We start from the raw sequence: 17,970 nt of genomic DNA on the forward strand, positions 1-17,970 counted from the left end.
AGTCTATAGTACAGTAGTAATGTATGGGGGGGGGGGTATCAGTATCAGTAACTTTTCCAGATACTTTTCCAATGCTCATGGACAAAAAAAGATGAAAAAAAATAGACATACAGTCTTAATTAAAACAGAGCAACACGTATTGGACCAAATCAGATATAAAAGTGACTACGTGACAGGTCTGGTATCCCTCTGTTAGTCTTGTCTTCATTTTTCTTAACTTCTCTAACCTTGGCAGTCGTGAGGTAAATCATCAATTATTTTTACCTTTTCCTAAAAACTTCTTCTCGTTTGACCTTTTACCCAGGTGCCTGTGGGAAATGAAAATCAGCAGGTGGTGCAGCAGCAGTACCAGCAGCAGGTGATGGTACCAGTCAGCCAGTCTGTCCAGGGGCCCATGCCTGTCTACTACAGTGTTATCACACCCACACAGCAGAATAGCACAAGGTATGTATTAATATATCATATTTGTACAAAAGAGTTGTCATTGGTATTGAAATATTTCAAATTATATCCAGCCTTCTGTGGAAAAGATATACTGTGCATTAAATATAAGCATCCAACACTGTGATGACTGAAGCTGTTGCAGTAGCAGCCACAGGTTTATAGAAGCATTCCTTCATATCAATAAAGCAGTTTTTTCTACTCTGTTGTAATTACCATCTGCATGAGCAAGATGTAAATGCTTGAGCTCTGGAATTTTGTAAATGAAGTTGTGAAATTCAGTATAGATACTCATGAGTACAACCAATTTTACTTTGAGTGCATCTGCATCCTTCTGACCAATGTCTGTTAAAGAAACCAACAATAACTGTAATGTAACCTCAGCAGAGTACGAATGTTATATGCTAACAGATAACTGCTTATCATTGACATTTCAATCCTAGGTATACATATATGAAAATTTTGTTGATTAAAATTTGGATATCCCTGTAACTATCTTCTCCCCCTTTGTATGTTTCTGTCCTGAAGCCCGTCAGTAGGATATCTGCAGCCCCCCAGCAATGAGCAGTATCAAATCACACAGTCGCCGTCCCCCTGCAATCCTCAGCAGTTGCAGCAGCAATATTCAGGTGAGAACAGTGAAGATGTTGTGAAGTGACCATTAGTAATACATTTTTACCCATTATTTTAGCTTTTTAAAGATTTAATTTTCTTTTAACTATTTAATTTGTGGGCATTATTCTCTCAAAACAGATTCCTTTATTATTTATCATACAAAAAGTGACATCCGTAATACATGCATTATGTTGTTCTTTAAAACTGAAGATCTCAAAATCAAAGTTAAGCCCACTGCAAAGTTGGTGTTGCTCCCAAAACAACTGAGAAAAAGATGCATCACCTTCCATACTGTTGTCCGCTACTGAACATGGTGATAAGACTGGCCAGATTGTACACCTGTTGTAAAGTTATAATGTCCTTTATACCTAGTAAACCCTACATTGACTAATAGTAGAGTTGAAACTTGGAACTGTCCTTTATAAAATCAGGTGAAAGGTATTCAGGGAAAAGTTCAGTCACACCGTGTTCACACGCTGAGCATGCAAATCGATATCCTTAAAAAGGTCATGTTTGAAGAAATCAGGGAAAACCTAAACCTCGCAAAGGCCTTGTGTTCCCATTTACCCTTAAGTAAATGTTGATCATGGTCATGTTATCCTTTCAACCTCAGCTGTGTTTGTGCCATTTAGTCAGGTGTATGTTTATTTGTTGAAGGAGCAATAGACCTGAGTTTTGGGTGTAAATTATTCCTAAAGGTAAGTGTTAGTGGGATCATCTGGTTTGAAATGAACTTTTCCTCATACTTTACCTTCGTGATGAATTAGATATACATTTTTACGCTTAACCTGCACTACTTTATGAAATGAGAATTCAGAATACTTGATGTAATTTTGTTTTTTGAACAGAAAAGACAAGACTTGGTTAACTTGGTTAAACAGAAGCTTTCACACGGCTGTAGGGGCCTGTCAGTATTGTTAAAACTCTATAGATGCTAATAATAGCATAGAAGACCTGTTTTAATTACATGTATGCCTGTCTCATGGTACACTCTCTCAGGAGTACCCCCTCCTGGGCCTGGGGTGATGGTCATGCAGCTCAGCGTCCCCAATGGACCACAGCCTTCCCAGAATCCTCCTCTGGTCCAGTGGAACCCATGCAAGTACTACAGCATAGAGCAGAGACCCAGCAAACCAGGAGAGCTCTACAAACCTGACAATACTCCACAGGTACACACACATACACATTTCAACATCTCAGTCATTGGGTGAAATTCTTGAAGTGCAAAGAACCTCATGAATCCAGACTGCAACCCACACATCCATTCTTTCATCTGCATGTATTTGTGCATTCATTATTAACCTGTCAACCCCCTAGTGGTCATCTGTAATACTGCTTAGCTGTAAAATGTGCTTTAGATCAATGTGATGTCGTTAGATGAAATTAGTCTGTAACTTAGAGTAAAGTCAGGTAGAGCTGAAAAGCTTATCGCTTCATCAGGAATATGGGGCTCTAATGTCGCAGTATTTTATGTTATGCTTTCTATTTTTCTTTTCTTCTCCAGGCCAGTACCCAGCTGACGAGTCCCCTGGCCTCCCCCACTCAGTCTCCCACCCCATCTCCCTCCGGCAGCGTCAGCAGCGTCTGTCCAGGCCTTGGACCACTACCCCTCATTTCCCAGTTTCCCCGGCCAGGAGGCCCAGCCCAAGGTACAGTTGAACAAGAAAATTGAAGGTTTATGTTAATGAGGAAAATGCATGTAATTTCTTAAATGCAACCGATGACAATGGAAATGGTACATATGCAGTCATGTATCACACCTGTGTAACCCTCCACAAATAGAAGACTGTATGCTTGACACTTGTGTAGGTACTGTGTGTTACTCATTCAACAAATTTTGTCCCTGACTCTTGCCATTAAAAGAATCATACATTTTTGTTTTATTCCAGCTGTGTGTTTAAACACCTGCTCAGACTCTTGCTCTTTCACCCATTTTCCCTGGAACTCTCTGAACCTTGTCAGGTGGCTTTTGGCCCTGGGCCAATAGGCTGTCATATCACCTTACTACAGCTGGTTCACATCGCTGGCACCATGCCACCCTGTCAAACCTGCAGCACCCACACATGGCTTTACCTCATCCTTGTCCTTTGACCTATATGTACACTCAGAGTCACAATACCTTTACTGACAAATAGACCTACTATTTGGAATGCATGATTACACGACCAAATACGGTCTTGCATCAGGCTACGATTCTTGTAATGTCACCATGACACATCTGTATAACATCGTCCTCAAAACACCAAAATCAAAAAGTACTGTAGTAGTGAACTGCATTAGGCCATTTTACCCATTAATGATTATTTGCAGCTTTTTCTTTGAACTCTCTGAAGTTTTCTTGAAAGAAAATCTTGAATGTGAAATCTTTGCCAAGTCCGTAAACCCTCATTAAATACACCACTTATCTCCCTTTTGGCTGTTCTATGTCAGCATATTCATTGTTATAACACTGTTTTCTGCGGCCAGGTCTCTCTTTAAAAAGAGATTTTTACGTCAGCGAGATAATGACACCTAGTTAGAAAAAAGGAAAAAGTGGTTATAAAGTTTACCTGATCTCTTCTGGGGTAATCAAACTCTAAATTGAAGTGTTTTCAGGATTGATTGTTCTGATTTTAAATTTACGATTTAAATTTTTTAGGCGATGGGCGCTACTCTCTGTTGGGGCAGCCTCTCCAATACAGCCTTTGTCCGCCTCCCCTCATACATGGCCAGTCCTCCTACAGCTCCCATCAGGTCAGTACTGGCAGGTCTTTGCAATGATTCCAAATGTAAATGTGGGGATATTGACTGTTTGAAGTTATTTCTTAATATGAACCTTTCAGTCAGTGTGCATTAAAAAAAAAAAAACAGGTAGGGATGCAGAATTGATTATTATTACTGTACTTCAGTTTATTTCTGGCTTAAAGAGAGCCATCATGAATTCCACACTCTAAAAACTGAATGAAATACACAACAAGGCACAGAACTGTTTTCTGAGTATAGAAGTGGCTCAGAATTGGAAACTCCTAATGCCCTGCAATTCAGTATAGCTACACGTCACTTTTGGATCATTGGTTCAGATTGTACCCCTGAAAAAGGCTGTAGCCTTTATTTTGATCTAAGAACACAAGATGATAAATGATCTACTTGTTTTGTAATTTGTTTTTAAAGGGTGCAAAGGGTGGTAAAATGGGTGAAAATGACTAGTAATGACAGAATATCTTAGTTCTGTGTATGAAGACATTGTTGTGAAGTTGGGGAAAGACACAACTTTCTTAAGTCACAGTCATTAAATGTAAACTATGTGGAAATTGTTTAAAATCTTTCTTTGCAGCATGTTGTGTAACCATGATGTAGTAACGTAACTTTAGAAACATTTCAAATGGAAGCCAATGTGAGCTGTCCATCTTTCTGTCTCTGCTGTAGGCTTCATCACCTCTCCTGTGCCCACTAGTGTGCAGTATTTTGTAACCGTTGGTGTCTCCATTTACCAAAGACGTATACGTTTAAGGCTTCCACTGATTGGTTATACTGCCATCTAGTGTCTTGTCATGTTACTGCATCGTAATAATAGGCCTCATCATATTGTCGTTGCTGTGTTCAGGGCCAAGGAGTAATGAAACACGGGGGACGAGGGAAAAAACAAACACTCAAATCTGCATCAACAGATCTCGGCACCACTGATGTTGGTAAGTTACAGATGCACCATCACCGACCAGCACATCTACAGCCATTGAATGTTTCTCCAGGTGTTGTACTAGAGGACAAACCAGCAAAGTATGTGGCTTTTTTTTCTTCCTCATATGCCCCAGCTGGTGTGGATGCCATTAAGTAAACATTGGGTTTTTGTGAAAATACTGGCATTAGCTGGTAGCATTGCAGTCAAAGTTCTACAGCAACTGTAAATACACCAAATTGGATTTCTTTTCCAGTATCCTGCTGGCCTCAGGGCCCCTGCACACCCTCATTGGTCTAAGCACTGCACATTGCAAAAAAGTCTTAACCTGAAATAAATGAGCACATCTTTGGAACAGGTGCTTCAAGTCGGTAAAGATACAGCTTGAGCAGTGAAACCTGCTGACTTGGAACATCTCTCTCTGACTGTCTTTGCTTCTTCTTTGTCCAGTGGTGAGTCGAGTACTCGAGGTAACGGACCTGCCAGAGGGGATTTCACGCCCGGAAGCTGAGAAGCTCTTCAACCAGCTGTCGATGTGTGGTGCCAAGATCCAGTGGCTGAAGGAGCCCCAGGGAGGACGAGGAGGCTGCGGCCCCTGTCCTGGTGTAGGTCCCTCTGGGCCAGGAGCCACCGCTGGGCCCGGGGCCACTGTGGGGGGAGCAAAGGGCGATGGCAACGACCCCGCTCACCTCTACACAGTAGTGGCAGTGTTCCCCAGCACCATGGCTGCCCAGAGTGCTTCCTTCAAACTTAACAACAGCGGGGCCAGCCTCTTCAAACTGAGGGCCGCCAAAAAGAACTATGACCTGCGCGTGTTGGAGAGAGCCAGTTCTCAGTGAAAGGAAAAGAGAGGGGGAGGAAAGAAAGAAAGAGACAGAAAGAAAGAGAGACTCTTGGTGGAGTGGTGGAAAAGGAAGGAGGACTGAGGGGGACTGCTCTTAGTGTACAATTTAAAAACAAAACAAAAAAAAAAACCTTGAGTTAAATGTATAAAAGGGACGAAGGTGTGAATCATGAGGTGGCTGGTGTTTGGTTGCAAATATGATTTTGTTGTTTGTTTTTATTCATTGTTTTTGTTTTGTATTTATATAGCTGAAGAGCACACAAGACACGCGAGCATGTGTTTCACTGTTGCCGTGGAATGTGTGCTGCCGTTATACAACAACATGCAATGCCACACACATACACAAACATACCAGGAGACACAGACACACAAACGCAGGCAACAGGGTGACGTAGCACATAACAAAAACACACTGGACAGTCGACCTCAGTCAAACCTTTTCCTCCTCCCCTCTGCTCTCCAACCCTCCCTCCTTTTCCTCCTTTTTCTGCCTATGCTTTCTCTCCTTTCTCAACTCTCTGTCACCCAGTCGTCTCTTAATCTCACATATTTATACATTTTCATACGCACAGTTGCGCACTCTCTCTGCTTTCCCCCGCCGCTCCTCCCTCTTTTCTTGCCATGTCTCATACTGCCTCCTACCTTTCTCTGCTCCTCTGTCCCTCTCATGGACTCTCTCTGCTCTCTCCTCTCTTGCTTTCTGTTTGCCTTACTGCTGTTGTGGGTTTCTGTATTGCGCTGTTTTTTTCTGAGAAGTTTTTTTTTTTCTCCTTTTTTTTTTGTTTTTTGGGGTTCAATATATTTATATAAGTGATGTAAGGAATAAAAGAAATCTATATATTCAGTGATTTTTCTTTCTTTCCCTGAGTGACAAAGTTTAGGCCTTCCTTTATCCTTTACTCCTTCCCTCTTCATACCCTTCTCCTCTTCTTCTGCCCTCTACCTCACTTCTTCTGTCCTCTCCTCTCTCCAACAACTGCCCCCCCCCGCTCCACCCCGACGCCCCACTGTGTTTGCGTTTTTCGTTGACAGCTGTGCAGAACGTATCAGAAGAAGTAGTTAAAGTGCACAATGATTGCATATGTCTACTGTAAATTTTATTTAATCTGTTATTTTTTGTTTGTTTTTAAAAATATAAAAGTCGAGAAAAAATCTATCAAAACATCCTCTGTGTCATGTGATTCATTGTTTGACTTTCCTGAAGCTGCCTGAAGACTGAGCTGCAGAGCCACAGTCAGGTCAGTTCCACCTCAGTTATGTGTCTATACAGTCGTATTCTCTATGTGCATTTACAAATGGAAAGACATCTTAACAACTGTCCTTAGCATACTTAGGAATTTTGGTGACGGTGGAGAGCGCTGTCAAACATATCACTCCTAAATCTCCCATAGGTGTTGGGTTGAGATCAGGTAATTATGAAGGCTTTAACTTATGATTCAGATCCTTTTCATACTCATCAAACCATTTAGCGCCTTGTATCCTGTATTTAAAAAACAGCTGCATTCTTTATTTCAGGCCTGTTTTTCTAATACATCACCCCTCTGTAAATACTGAGCATATTCATGCTCCCCACAGGAAGGACGTTTTTGATTTTAAGAAATTTCACCAATTTGTTGTCTCACCTGGAGATAGCACCATCTCATCGATATTGGCAGCAGCCCGATCCAGCGTATCTGTGACGAGCGTGATGACAAGGTAACTGAGGTGGACGAGGAAGCTGAGTCTTGCGGTCCCTGCTCGAGGGGCCTGGAGGTTGAATCAATCCCTCTTTCTCTGAAATGTTCTGCCTCATTCTTAATGTATATTAATCCTAATTTTATTCTGGCTTTGTTTGACATTTGTATTCGGTTGGGGGAAAAAAAACAGTGGCAAACTGTGACATACAGCCACTACTAGAACTACTGTTGCCACTGAGCACCTGTGGAGTGATGCATTATATAGCTATGAGTAAAAATGACTGGAGGACTTCACCTTTGTGTTTTGGCAGTGTGGAGGCCCCTGATGGCTGTGGGGCCTCAGGCAGTTGCTTAACACGTACTGCTGTAAACATGTTTATATCTACATGGTAGAAGATCTGTCAGGTTATGTTTCATCTTTTTTTCCGACAGTTTCTCAGATCAGTTTCTGTTCAACTATAGGCTACAATCTTTATACCTCAATCTGCTCAAATATGTACATGTAACATGTTTGAGCAGATGAGGTAAAATCTTACACAAGATGTTAAAATATAATCTGACATCTGTTTTCTTATTTTATCCCTCACTTGTTTTTTTACATTTTAGGAAAAAGCAACAGATAATTTAACTTCATCCCTTTTGGGTTTTCAGTTGTCCATCTGTGTCTGACAGAGATACGCCCAGGACATTCCAGCATCCAGTTATGGATGCTTCACAATAGGATTTAAAGTTGTTGACAGCTAATCAATAAACCCTGAAAAACACCTAATATCTGCTTACAACAATATAGTGTGTTATAGACCATTTATTAATTGTATATGTACCAATTAGAAACCATAAATGTGGGGGAGTCAAAACTGCATCAGTCCGTTTACAGTGAAACCAAAGATCAATGATTGTTTTATTCAGTATTGGAAGGTGTACTTTAGGTTGTCATTTTAAAGTTGACAGTAGAGATATAGACATGAGGACAGAGAAGAGGACTGACATTTGTAATTACACGAAACACATCTAGGTAATGGGGATAAAATATTTTTATTGAAAGAACAGATATAGTTCTTGACTCCAATCCCAGAGGTGTTATTTAACAAACTCTCAAGAGTCTCACTTGTAGACTCAAATAAGTGCATACAGTGTTTCGCTCTCCCCATAAGAATCAAGTCATATTGTCATTTAAACATTTATTAAACTCATCTACTTTGTATCTGGAATTATTCAGATTTAAATCCATTATTAGATGGACCCATTGTATTTTTCTAAATGAGTATCTGTCTTATTTCCAAGCTAGCTGCACTGTTGTCCATTCAGTTTCCCCTTTCCCTTGTTTCCATTGCTCCAGGGTTGGCTTAATAATAATTAAACCAATGAATGGTGATCATTTTAGTATCTATTAGAACCAGGACTCTGAGCATGTAGATTTCAAGGGGACAGAGCTTTATATTTTATATAAAACACATGCACAACATGCTGAGTGAAAATAAATATTTTGTAATTCAGCAAATTATTGATCATCTTTGGTTGAAATCAATGTTCATCTTCTGTGTGTGTCTGTGTCTGTGTGTGTGTCTGTGTGTGTGTGTGTGTGTGTGTGTGTGTGTGTGTGTGTGTGTGTGTGTGTGTGTGTGTTGTGTGTGTGTGTGTGTGTGTGTGTGTGTGTGTGTGTGTGTGTGTGTGTGTGTGTGTGTGTGTGTGTGTGTGTGTGTGTGTGTGTGTCCGTCCGTGTGTGTGTCCGTCCGTCCGTCCGTGTGTGTGTGATAATATTCTAACTTTAGTCTATACTGAGTGAAGAACCAGAAGCAGAGCGCTCTGGTTTTTTACCACTCAGCTGGGAGAGCTTCTCAGCTTTTAAAGTGCTCAGCTGTCCCAAACAGTCACATGGACAACACAAACACACACACACACACGCACAAACACACACATAGTTGGGGCTGGGCTGGGTTGGGTTGGCCTGCTGGCATTACTCATCCCAATGTCCCACCTGTTGGAGCCTCATTTGGAAAGTTGAGCATGTAAAGGAACAACAAGGCTGGTAGAAAAAGCTAGAAAGAGTCCCCAGAAGTTTTGTGCTGCGGGGACGCATCCTGACGGCACTGGCTGTACGAGAACCACATCTCTTTGAGAGGAAGTGGAATTCAAGTTTCACGGTCAGTTTATATTAATTATGCATGTGTGCTCATCCAGAATAATGATCTACCGTACCATAGTCATTTCTAACCCCTTGTTAACAGTTGCTGGGCGCTTGTTAAGTGTTGAGTCACTGAATGTTTTATATTTTTTCATTCCCTTAACATGTTTTCTAACATAGAGCAACTTGAGAGGGGGGAAATGCTCCAAACCCTCTGTAGATGCATTGGACGTATATCTTGTACCAGGTTACAAGTGAGTCCTGTTTTAACTTTTGCTAAGATCAAGTTGCTTCCCCAGAACAGACCTAAGTGTCCGCTGCATCTTGAAAATAACTACACTTTGTTCACTGATTTCTGAAGTAACGCCAAACATAATGGGAAAAAATTAACAATTTGTGGACAAGTCTGACAGATCAAAGGTAACTGGTTGTTCAGTAATTGTGACTGGAGGCCAAACAGACAGATTATGTTATATTATTAGAGATCTAAAGGGAAAGGAATCCCCTTTTCCAGCAACAGAAGTGATGCTGGTGTGTTTTCTGTCTGCAGTGACATCTGCTGGTCTAATCTCTCAATATCTGGAGGAACAAAACCTCAGCGGACCAAACACCATGGCTCATTATGACTCGTGAGTTCAGTCTGGAGATGGAATAAAACACTCTTGATAAATTACCTCATTCACTTGATGGAAAAATTACTGTAAGATAGAGTTTTTCCACACTTGTAAGGAACCTAACAGATTGGGAGGTTTGTTAATTAAGGTTTGAATACTTTAAAATAACATTAAAGAACAAACAAATAGAATATAGAACATAGAAACTTTAAAAACCTAGAGTGTAACATTTGAGACAGGCACTGACATATTAAGACCAGCTTGAGAATGTCACAATTTATTTTCTGCAGTCAAACATTTGCTTCTCGTTGTGACATTTGCTACCCGCTGATGACAGGTTGGATGACAAGGACTCCTTGGATATTCATGACAACCCACCTCTCCCTGATAACGTGGTGAGGGAGGAGGACAACACGGTGAGACATCTAATATCCAGCACTTACCATGTGACACACACGTCAAGTGGCTGTTTACAAGTCAGATAACCAGAGGACTGGTTACTCAAGCTTTGGTACAGCTTATATTAAGATGTTTTCTACGGATCACAGGTTGTATGAGATTATACACACACATACACTCACATGAATTAATCAGTTTACTCAAATTCCAAAAACCATATATTCTCTCTTAGCACTAGTAGCATCCAGCCATGCAGATAATTTTAGTTTTATTTGCTCAGGTTTTGAGACCTGCTGCCATAGCAACACAACACAATTCTGCTTTAACAAATAACATTTTAAAAACTCTGGATAATCCACAGTACACAATGTCAACAGATTTCATCGGGAATATTTTTAATAAGTAGTTTCAGTGATCACAGTATGTTCTGTGGGTAACACTGTTCCTGGGGGTGCTGTTGAATTATTCTAGATGTAGATTTTCAGTGTTGTGAGCACAACAAACAAACATTGTATTGGGATGGAGGCAGGAAGCTTGGATCATCAAAATGAGATGATACAGTATGGACAGATATGATTGATTTGTGGGCGATTTCCAAAGTGGGCTTGAATATATCACCTGTAAGTCGATGAACACACTGAGGCATGGTGGTTAGATTGTTTAGGAATCCTGACAGCTAAATAGAGTTGCAGAGTAATGGTGCTGTAATGTGTGAACTGTCCCTGGTATTATCAGTTATTGTAGCGTAAATCCACAGCCTGACGGCCACAGGACACCTCTAATCCTGCCAGTGATGGAGAGATGGAGCCAGTTCAGTCTGTCAGGCGTCCCTCTGACTCTGTGTGTGTGTGTGTGTGTGTGTGTGTGTGGCATCCTTATGGCTCTGTTTGACTAGACTGGAGTCTATTTAGGAGTAGCAATGTCAAGCTTTTGTTGCATTCAGTTGGGAATTCTGTCAGTCTATGTCGGAGGCTATTTTGAGATCTAAGCCCTTTCAACCTGTCCTGACTGTGATTTGCATAATGTGTGTGTGAGTGTGTTTCCATGCAAGAGTCTGAAAAAAAAACAAAAAACAAACACTCCCAGTATCATGCAGATTATTTTCTAACCTCAATTAATGGATTTGAGCAGAATGATATTTAAAAAAAAAAAAAAAAAAAGCAGTAGTCTTGACACTTGTGAAGTCATTATTTGTGGATCTGGCTCTGGCTGATACAGTTGGTGCGAAGACCAGTCAGACTTCATGTGGCTCAGACCGCAGGGTGCTTCAGTATTAATAGAATTGTTCTCATATAAATCTGTCAGGTGGTGGGTGGTGCAGGATACTGGGACTGTTTGGGTTAAATAAAGAAACAACCAGAGAACAATTCAGTGGGATCCAAGGATCCAAGTTTCTTGCTCAATTGAAAACACACTGGCAGATAAAAAGGCTCTATGATATACATTGTTGGCCATTCTCTACTGTTACATCCAATTGAGGTGCATTGTGTTTCATGTTGAACTGCTTCCTTGTGTTTTGTCTTCCAGCAGCGGTCACATGACCCATTTTTATTCTGCTCCTTCCAGGTATATTTTGTCTACGACGAGGAGGTAGAAGAAGAAGAGAAAGAGGAACCTCCTCCCCTAGAACCAGTTAAACCAGTCAACGACAAACCACACAAGTTCAAGGACCACTATTGCAAGAAACCAAAGTTTTGCGATGTCTGTGCACGCATGATCGTTTGTATGTTCCTCTTGTCTCCTTTTGTTTAATGCGTGACAAACCAAGTGGTCTTCAGCGGTCTTTAAAAATGATGTCATTCATAGCTTTATTCTTGTTTCTTTTCAGTGAACAATAAGTTTGCACTGCGATGTAAGGATTGCAAAACCAGCATCCACCACCAGTGTCAGTCCTACGTGGAGTTCCAGAGGTGTTTTGGCAAAATTGTGAGCTTCATGTTCCACAGTAGTTTGATGTTAAATCTAAGCTAAACTGCAGATCATATATTTTATATCCTGTGTTTTTCATTTTCTCTTGTTTCCTCTTTTCAGCCTCCAGGATTCAGAAGAGCGTACAGTTCTCCTCTGTACAGCAGTCAGCAGAATGCAACAGTATCTCAGCTGCTGCCTTTTTGTGAGTCCCACTAATGACGACTGCTGCATGAAGAGGAAATACCCATAAATCAAACTTTCTTGTCATATCTTACAGGACAAACTTCATGTAGTAATGTTCAAAACATTTTTGTCTATTTTGCACGTCCTCAACTCAGTGTTTATTTCCTTGTTTAAAGGAGCTATTTATGAGTTTTGCTATTGCTACAGAGCCAGCGTTAGCATTAACAGCTGTTTACTCACTAGTCTAGAAGAACTGTTGCAAGTTCAGCATCAAACTTCATTCCTTTACTTACCAAGAGCCGTCTACAGCACTGGAGAGCAATGCCAATGTCAACACTGTCACATCTTTTCTTCAACTGAAGTTAGCACGCTAACCAGCTAGCCCCGGCCCGTCCTGTCACTTTCCGATATAGTGACTCACTTTAGCTTTTAATCTCAACTGAAAATGTAACGCTGCTCAAAGGGCCGATTATATCCTCATGTCTTGTAAAACCAATGATTGGCTGAAGCTCTTGTCAAATCCCAATCACAACCACCCACTCCCAGCAAGAAACCATGTTCAGCTGCACTGAAAACTTACAAATAGCCCTTTTAAATATTCACTAAAGAGGCTTATGTTGATTTCAATATTTTTGGAAAAACAATTCGAGACTGTATTGAAATTTAAATACCTGTATGTTTTTTTCTTACCTGGATTCATGTTTTCTCTCAGCACAGTCAAACCGCACTGACCCTGTGTTTGAGACGCTGCGGATCGGTGTGATCATGGCCAACAAGGAGCGTAAAAAAGGGTCGGAGGACAAGAAGAACGTGAGTGTGGACGCACTAATAAAACTGAAGCTGTCCTACTACACAAAACCAGTTAATTGTAATTTATCATGATTAGTTTCTAAGCTGCTATATTGCTTTTGCTGAGCTTTTTCCTTTTGTCAGTAAAGGGCTGTATGATTGTATGACTATTGTCTTTCCTAACTTGTCCAGATGATGATGATGATGATGGAGGAAGATGAGTCCCAGCCCAAACAGGAGGAAGAAGGAGGTGAAGGAGGTGAGTATATGTCAGCAGTAGAAAGAGCAAATGGTTTAATATGTGTCCCAGGTTTGAGTCCAGCTGGGACCTTTGCTGCACTGTGTGCCACCTCCCCTGTATCTCGCTCTCTCTGTCTCCATGCTCGCTGTCTCTCTGTGATGTTTGACGATGCCTGATGATCATCCCCGTCTCATTTTTGTTGTCTCTTTTGTGTACCAGCAAACACAGAAGGAGACAAAAGAGGAGACAAAGCTCCTGCTGATGACAAGGTCAGAGAGTGTGGAGCTGAAGGTGACATGATGATGATGATGTGAATTAAAAATATAGTTATCATGATATCAAGTATTAAGTGTGGTTAAGATACAATGATGTTGAATCAGTGTTGTGGTGTTTATGTTTGTGTTTTTCCAGAATAAAAAGCTTCAGCCAGGGAAGATTGGTGTGTTCAGTCAGTCTCACTACTATCTGGCTCTCTATCGCTTCAAGGCCATAGAGAAAGACGACCTGGACGTGCAGTAAGAACCTCGTCCGGTGTTTCTCAATGCCTCTTAAAAAACCTCTGCCTTGCTTGTGTCATTATTTAATATTCAAATATTCGAGTACTCATATCCAACTTATTCCTCAGTGCTGGCGACCGCATCACAGTGATAGATGACTCCAATGAGGAGTGGTGGAGGGTGAGTCTGAGCTCACACACTCACACAACATATTGCAGTGTGTGTTCATGATCTAGGTGATGATTTCAGTTTGGTCTCTTCTCCAAAAGTTATGAAATTTTACAGAGAGACAGCCAGAGGGCTCGAGGATCAATTAATTAAATTCTGGTCATTATCTCGGTCTGGGACTTTTGCCATTAGATGATTATGTTTGTTTGAGCCAGAACAATTAAACTGATTTTATGTGCTGGAGGGAAGGCTCAACAGCAAGTCGCCTGTTTTAGAGCATTGTTTACAATATTTATGTAGCTGTTAAGCCAATCAATATTCAAAGGACTAATGATAAACAAACGTAAACCATGAGGGCTGGCTTGGCTGAATTTCTGCCAGGCCACAGTTTCATTTTGGTCTGGTCGTCCATCATGTAAAGTAAGTTGTACAATAGTTGACAGTTCTCAGACAACGTAAAGTTTTCCTACATTTGATTGGATGAACATAGCACTTGCTAGACTGTCATTCGTCTTTTTTTTTTTTTTTTAAACCAAAGAAAAAGTGGTGGTTCTGGAAAAGTGATCAGGATTTTCCCAAAGTATCAGGTTCTAAATAGACCATGCAGCTGAGTCATGCTTCCTTTTACAGGTAGTTCCAATTGTTTCCCAAGAGGATGTATGTTTTAGGAAAAAGTAATGTCATCATCTAAACACTCTGGTTGGGTTTAATCAATTCACACCAGATGCTCTGTATAATCTTCTAGTAAAAACACAGCTGATCAGACGTGGTTTGACTTTGTGAGGCTACATCTCTTGGTCCAGATCTGAAAATATTTCAGAAACATTTTTTTTCCCACAGTGGATGTTTACTGATCATCCATACACCTATTTTTGTCAGTCACTCAGCTTTCAAAGCCACACCGACCGTACTGTATGTTCATGTTTAAATCGAGCCAAGTATTCTACGTGTGAAACTGGAGCTGTAGCACCTCACTGTTACAGCTTCTGTTCCACCAGGGGAAGATCGGCGAGAGAACAGGCTTCATACCTGCCAACTACATCATCCGAGTGCGAGCAGGAGAGAGGGTCTACAAGGTGACACGCTCCTTTGTCGGCAACAGAGAGATGGGCCAAATCACTCTGAAGAAAGACCAGGTCAACACACACACACACACACACACACACACACACAAACACACACACACACACACACATCATTATATAACCGAACCATAAATGTCTCCACTATATTTAAACCTAATCCCAGGCTTATCTCCAAACTGAAGCCCAAAACACACTGGAGTAAGGTAGACTTATAGGTACACAAGCACAAACATGCACAAACATACACACGCACATACTGCATACTTTACACACACATACACAGAGGAAGTGTCCACAGCAACATGCAGCCTAGAGCACTGTCTGATAATACGTGTTTGAAATTAATTCTCTATAGATTGTTTAATTAAAATCTTAATTAATGCCAAAGAATTTAGGTCACTCAGCTTCTGAAGTTTCATACGCCTTTAAGAGTTAATAAACATTGATCCAGAGGAGGAAGGTCAAAACAACAAACACACTCACTTTGCATTTTTATATACCAGTAATTCAAAATGTGATTTAAAAGAAAACACATGGTGCCTTCCAGTTCAGTGCAATAAATATGGTCATGTGTACTGACACGGCAATTACAATAGACATCGATTGACACATCAATATAAACACACACCATATACAGAAATACACAGACAAAAGCATGCGTCATGTTAACATAAGGAGAGAAATGTTGCTGTTTCTTACTCACCGGCCCCGCTGCTGTTAAACCTCACACCTGTTTACATTTAACCCTCACAGTAAACTATAGCCTGAACTCTTAACTTTAAACTCTTATTCCTCTCGTGAAGACATGAAAACTATTTCAGTGGCACGCTCTGCTGTCTGCCACAGTGTCTTTATCACATATAGTACCACCACATGCTGTTGGACAAGTTCCAGATCTACACATAGTGGCTTCAACACATCTGCAGATCTAGATATAGGAATGTTCAGGGACAAATCCACCATTTCTAAGTGTTAAATCTTGTTTTTGTGCAAACTCTTCAAAATTAAATTTTTTCTTCAACCTTTTTGAGTCACATGAATTGAGCTGTTAGAGTCAAATCCTTTTCACGATCTGTCTGCAAAGGGCCTATTTGTAAGTTTTCTCTGCCACTCAACGTGGTTTCTTGCCAGGAGCGGGTCGTGGTCATTGTTGCTTGACAAGAGCCTTGGCCGTCATTGTCTTTATAATACAAGAGGTTATAATAGATCCTCTGAGCAATGCTACATCTCTTGGAGGCTATAGTGAGTCGCTATTAGAAAATGACGAGACTGGCAAGGGCTAGCTGGTTAGCATGCTAACATCAAGAAGAAAAGATGTGATACAGACAAGAGTTACTGGGGTTGCTTTCCACCTCTGGAGACAGGGAATGAAGGAAAGACGTTTGATGCTGAACAACATTTCTTCTAGAGTGGTAAGTAAACATTTGCTAATGCTAACACTGGCTATGTAGCAAGAGCAAAACTTACAAATAGCTCCTTTAAAAGACACATGCAAAAGCTAATGGACCAGTGGAGGATGATTCGTCACTTCATGGTCAGATCCGGTTTGTTCTGCCTCACGTGTTTGCACAGGAGAGTGTTTGCTGTAGCTACTGTTGAAGGTTGAATTTCAGATCAATTTCTGCTCAAAATTGTTGTGTGTTCTCAATAATTTAGTTGTTGATATAACACAGACACAAAAACACGCTCAAGCATCAAGAGGAAAAACTACAGTAATGCCCACCTGCAAAACATATAATTTCCCAGTCTAAGTGTGTGTTTGCTGTGTGTGTGTGTGTGTGTGTGTGTGTGTGTGTGTGTGTGTTCTCAGATTGTGGTAAAGAAGGGTGAGGAGGTGAACGGCTACCTGAAGGTCAGTACAGGACGTAAGCTTGGCTTCTTCCCTGCCAACCTGCTGCAGGAGATATGAAGAGAGCCAGCAGCTGTCTCAACCCTCCAGCTCTCATGGCGGTTTCATCACCTGCTGTCGCTGGATAGCTTGTTCTCGGTCCAAAGCAGCAGCACTGAAACACTTTCTACTTGAATTTGTATTTCAACGCATTTTCCTGTGTTCCTTCTCAAACTTCACACATGACCATCCAAAGCCTGCATGCAGAATATATTGTGACAAGTGTACCTACTTACTATGCGGAGACAGATAAATAGTTTGCAGCTGTTGGTTGAGTCTGAGGATTATGGCTGTTATCAAAAGGATTGAAGAGCAGCAACTTTTTTTTATTTATTTTGGCTTTATTTTATTTTCTGGCTTAGACAAAAAAAAGTGGTTGTCTGGTAACAGGTGAAGCATTATTACTCATTTGAAATATGCTTTTCATTTCATTTTACATTGAAGCAACATGTTGTTTGTTATGTTTTGGCATAAAAATACAACAGCATTTCTATTTGTGTGTCCAACTTGATTACTATGTCTGCTGTTATACCAGCCAAACAAAACCAACTGAGTCAGAGGGATGAGGAAGGAGAGTAGTTTGGATGGCACATTTGAATCAATCACAATGTAGCAGATCTATGACTTAAAGTTTCCACATTCTGAATCCTTCCAAAATTACAGCAAAATTATTATTATTATTATTCTTGTTGTTGTTATTATCAGTGTTGCTGTTGTTATAACAATAGTGGAAATCTTTCTTAATCCTACTTAGATTAATGTGAGGTTTACAAGTACCAGACAAATGTGAACCCAAAAGCACAACAATGAGGCAGCAGAGTCTCAATGAAAGTTCAGTT

At 40.7% G+C, this 17,970-nt stretch overlaps 2 protein-coding genes across 14 annotated transcripts in view; both read left to right on the forward strand.

Annotated features, from left to right (window-relative positions):
- Window positions 1–6,719, forward strand: part of LOC130182971 (R3H domain-containing protein 2) — a 52,222-nt gene extending 45,503 nt beyond the window's left edge. For all 13 annotated transcript variants that reach the window (XM_056398230.1, XM_056398310.1, XM_056398273.1 and 10 more), the window contains 7 exons: window positions 305–444; window positions 970–1,070; window positions 2,056–2,225; window positions 2,561–2,705; window positions 3,695–3,789; window positions 4,640–4,724; window positions 5,162–6,719. In XM_056398230.1, coding sequence (XP_056254205.1) covers window positions 305–444; window positions 970–1,070; window positions 2,056–2,225; window positions 2,561–2,705; window positions 3,695–3,789; window positions 4,640–4,724; window positions 5,162–5,550 — 1,125 coding nt within the window. In that variant the 3' untranslated portion in view covers window positions 5,551–6,719. The remainder of the gene's footprint in view (window positions 1–304; window positions 445–969; window positions 1,071–2,055; window positions 2,226–2,560; window positions 2,706–3,694; window positions 3,790–4,639; window positions 4,725–5,161) is intronic.
- Window positions 6,720–11,886: 5,167 nt separating this feature from the next.
- LOC130185062 (SH3 and cysteine-rich domain-containing protein 3-like) lies at window positions 11,887–17,599 on the forward strand. The gene is made up of 10 exons (XM_056401301.1): window positions 11,887–12,092; window positions 12,198–12,295; window positions 12,401–12,482; window positions 13,176–13,273; window positions 13,445–13,511; window positions 13,713–13,762; window positions 13,905–14,008; window positions 14,119–14,170; window positions 15,157–15,294; window positions 17,054–17,599. The coding sequence occupies exons 1-10, from the start codon at window positions 12,083–12,085 to the stop codon at window positions 17,150–17,152; spliced, it is 798 nt and encodes a 265-aa protein (XP_056257276.1). The 5' UTR covers window positions 11,887–12,082; the 3' UTR covers window positions 17,153–17,599.
- The last annotated feature ends 371 nt before the right edge of the window (window positions 17,600–17,970 follow it).

Source organism: Seriola aureovittata, chromosome 2, assembly GCF_021018895.1.
Source record: "Seriola aureovittata isolate HTS-2021-v1 ecotype China chromosome 2, ASM2101889v1, whole genome shotgun sequence".
Classification (NCBI taxonomy): domain Eukaryota; kingdom Metazoa; phylum Chordata; class Actinopteri; order Carangiformes; family Carangidae; genus Seriola; species Seriola aureovittata.

Coding starts and splice junctions, on each gene's coding strand:
- LOC130185062 (XM_056401301.1), top strand. Junction 12,296..12,400: donor AGAGGTGTTTTGGCAAAATT/GTGAGCTTCATG, acceptor TCCTCTTTTCAG/CCTCCAGGATTCAGAAGAGC. Junction 13,512..13,712: donor GGAAGAAGGAGGTGAAGGAG/GTGAGTATATGT, acceptor TTTGTGTACCAG/CAAACACAGAAGGAGACAAA.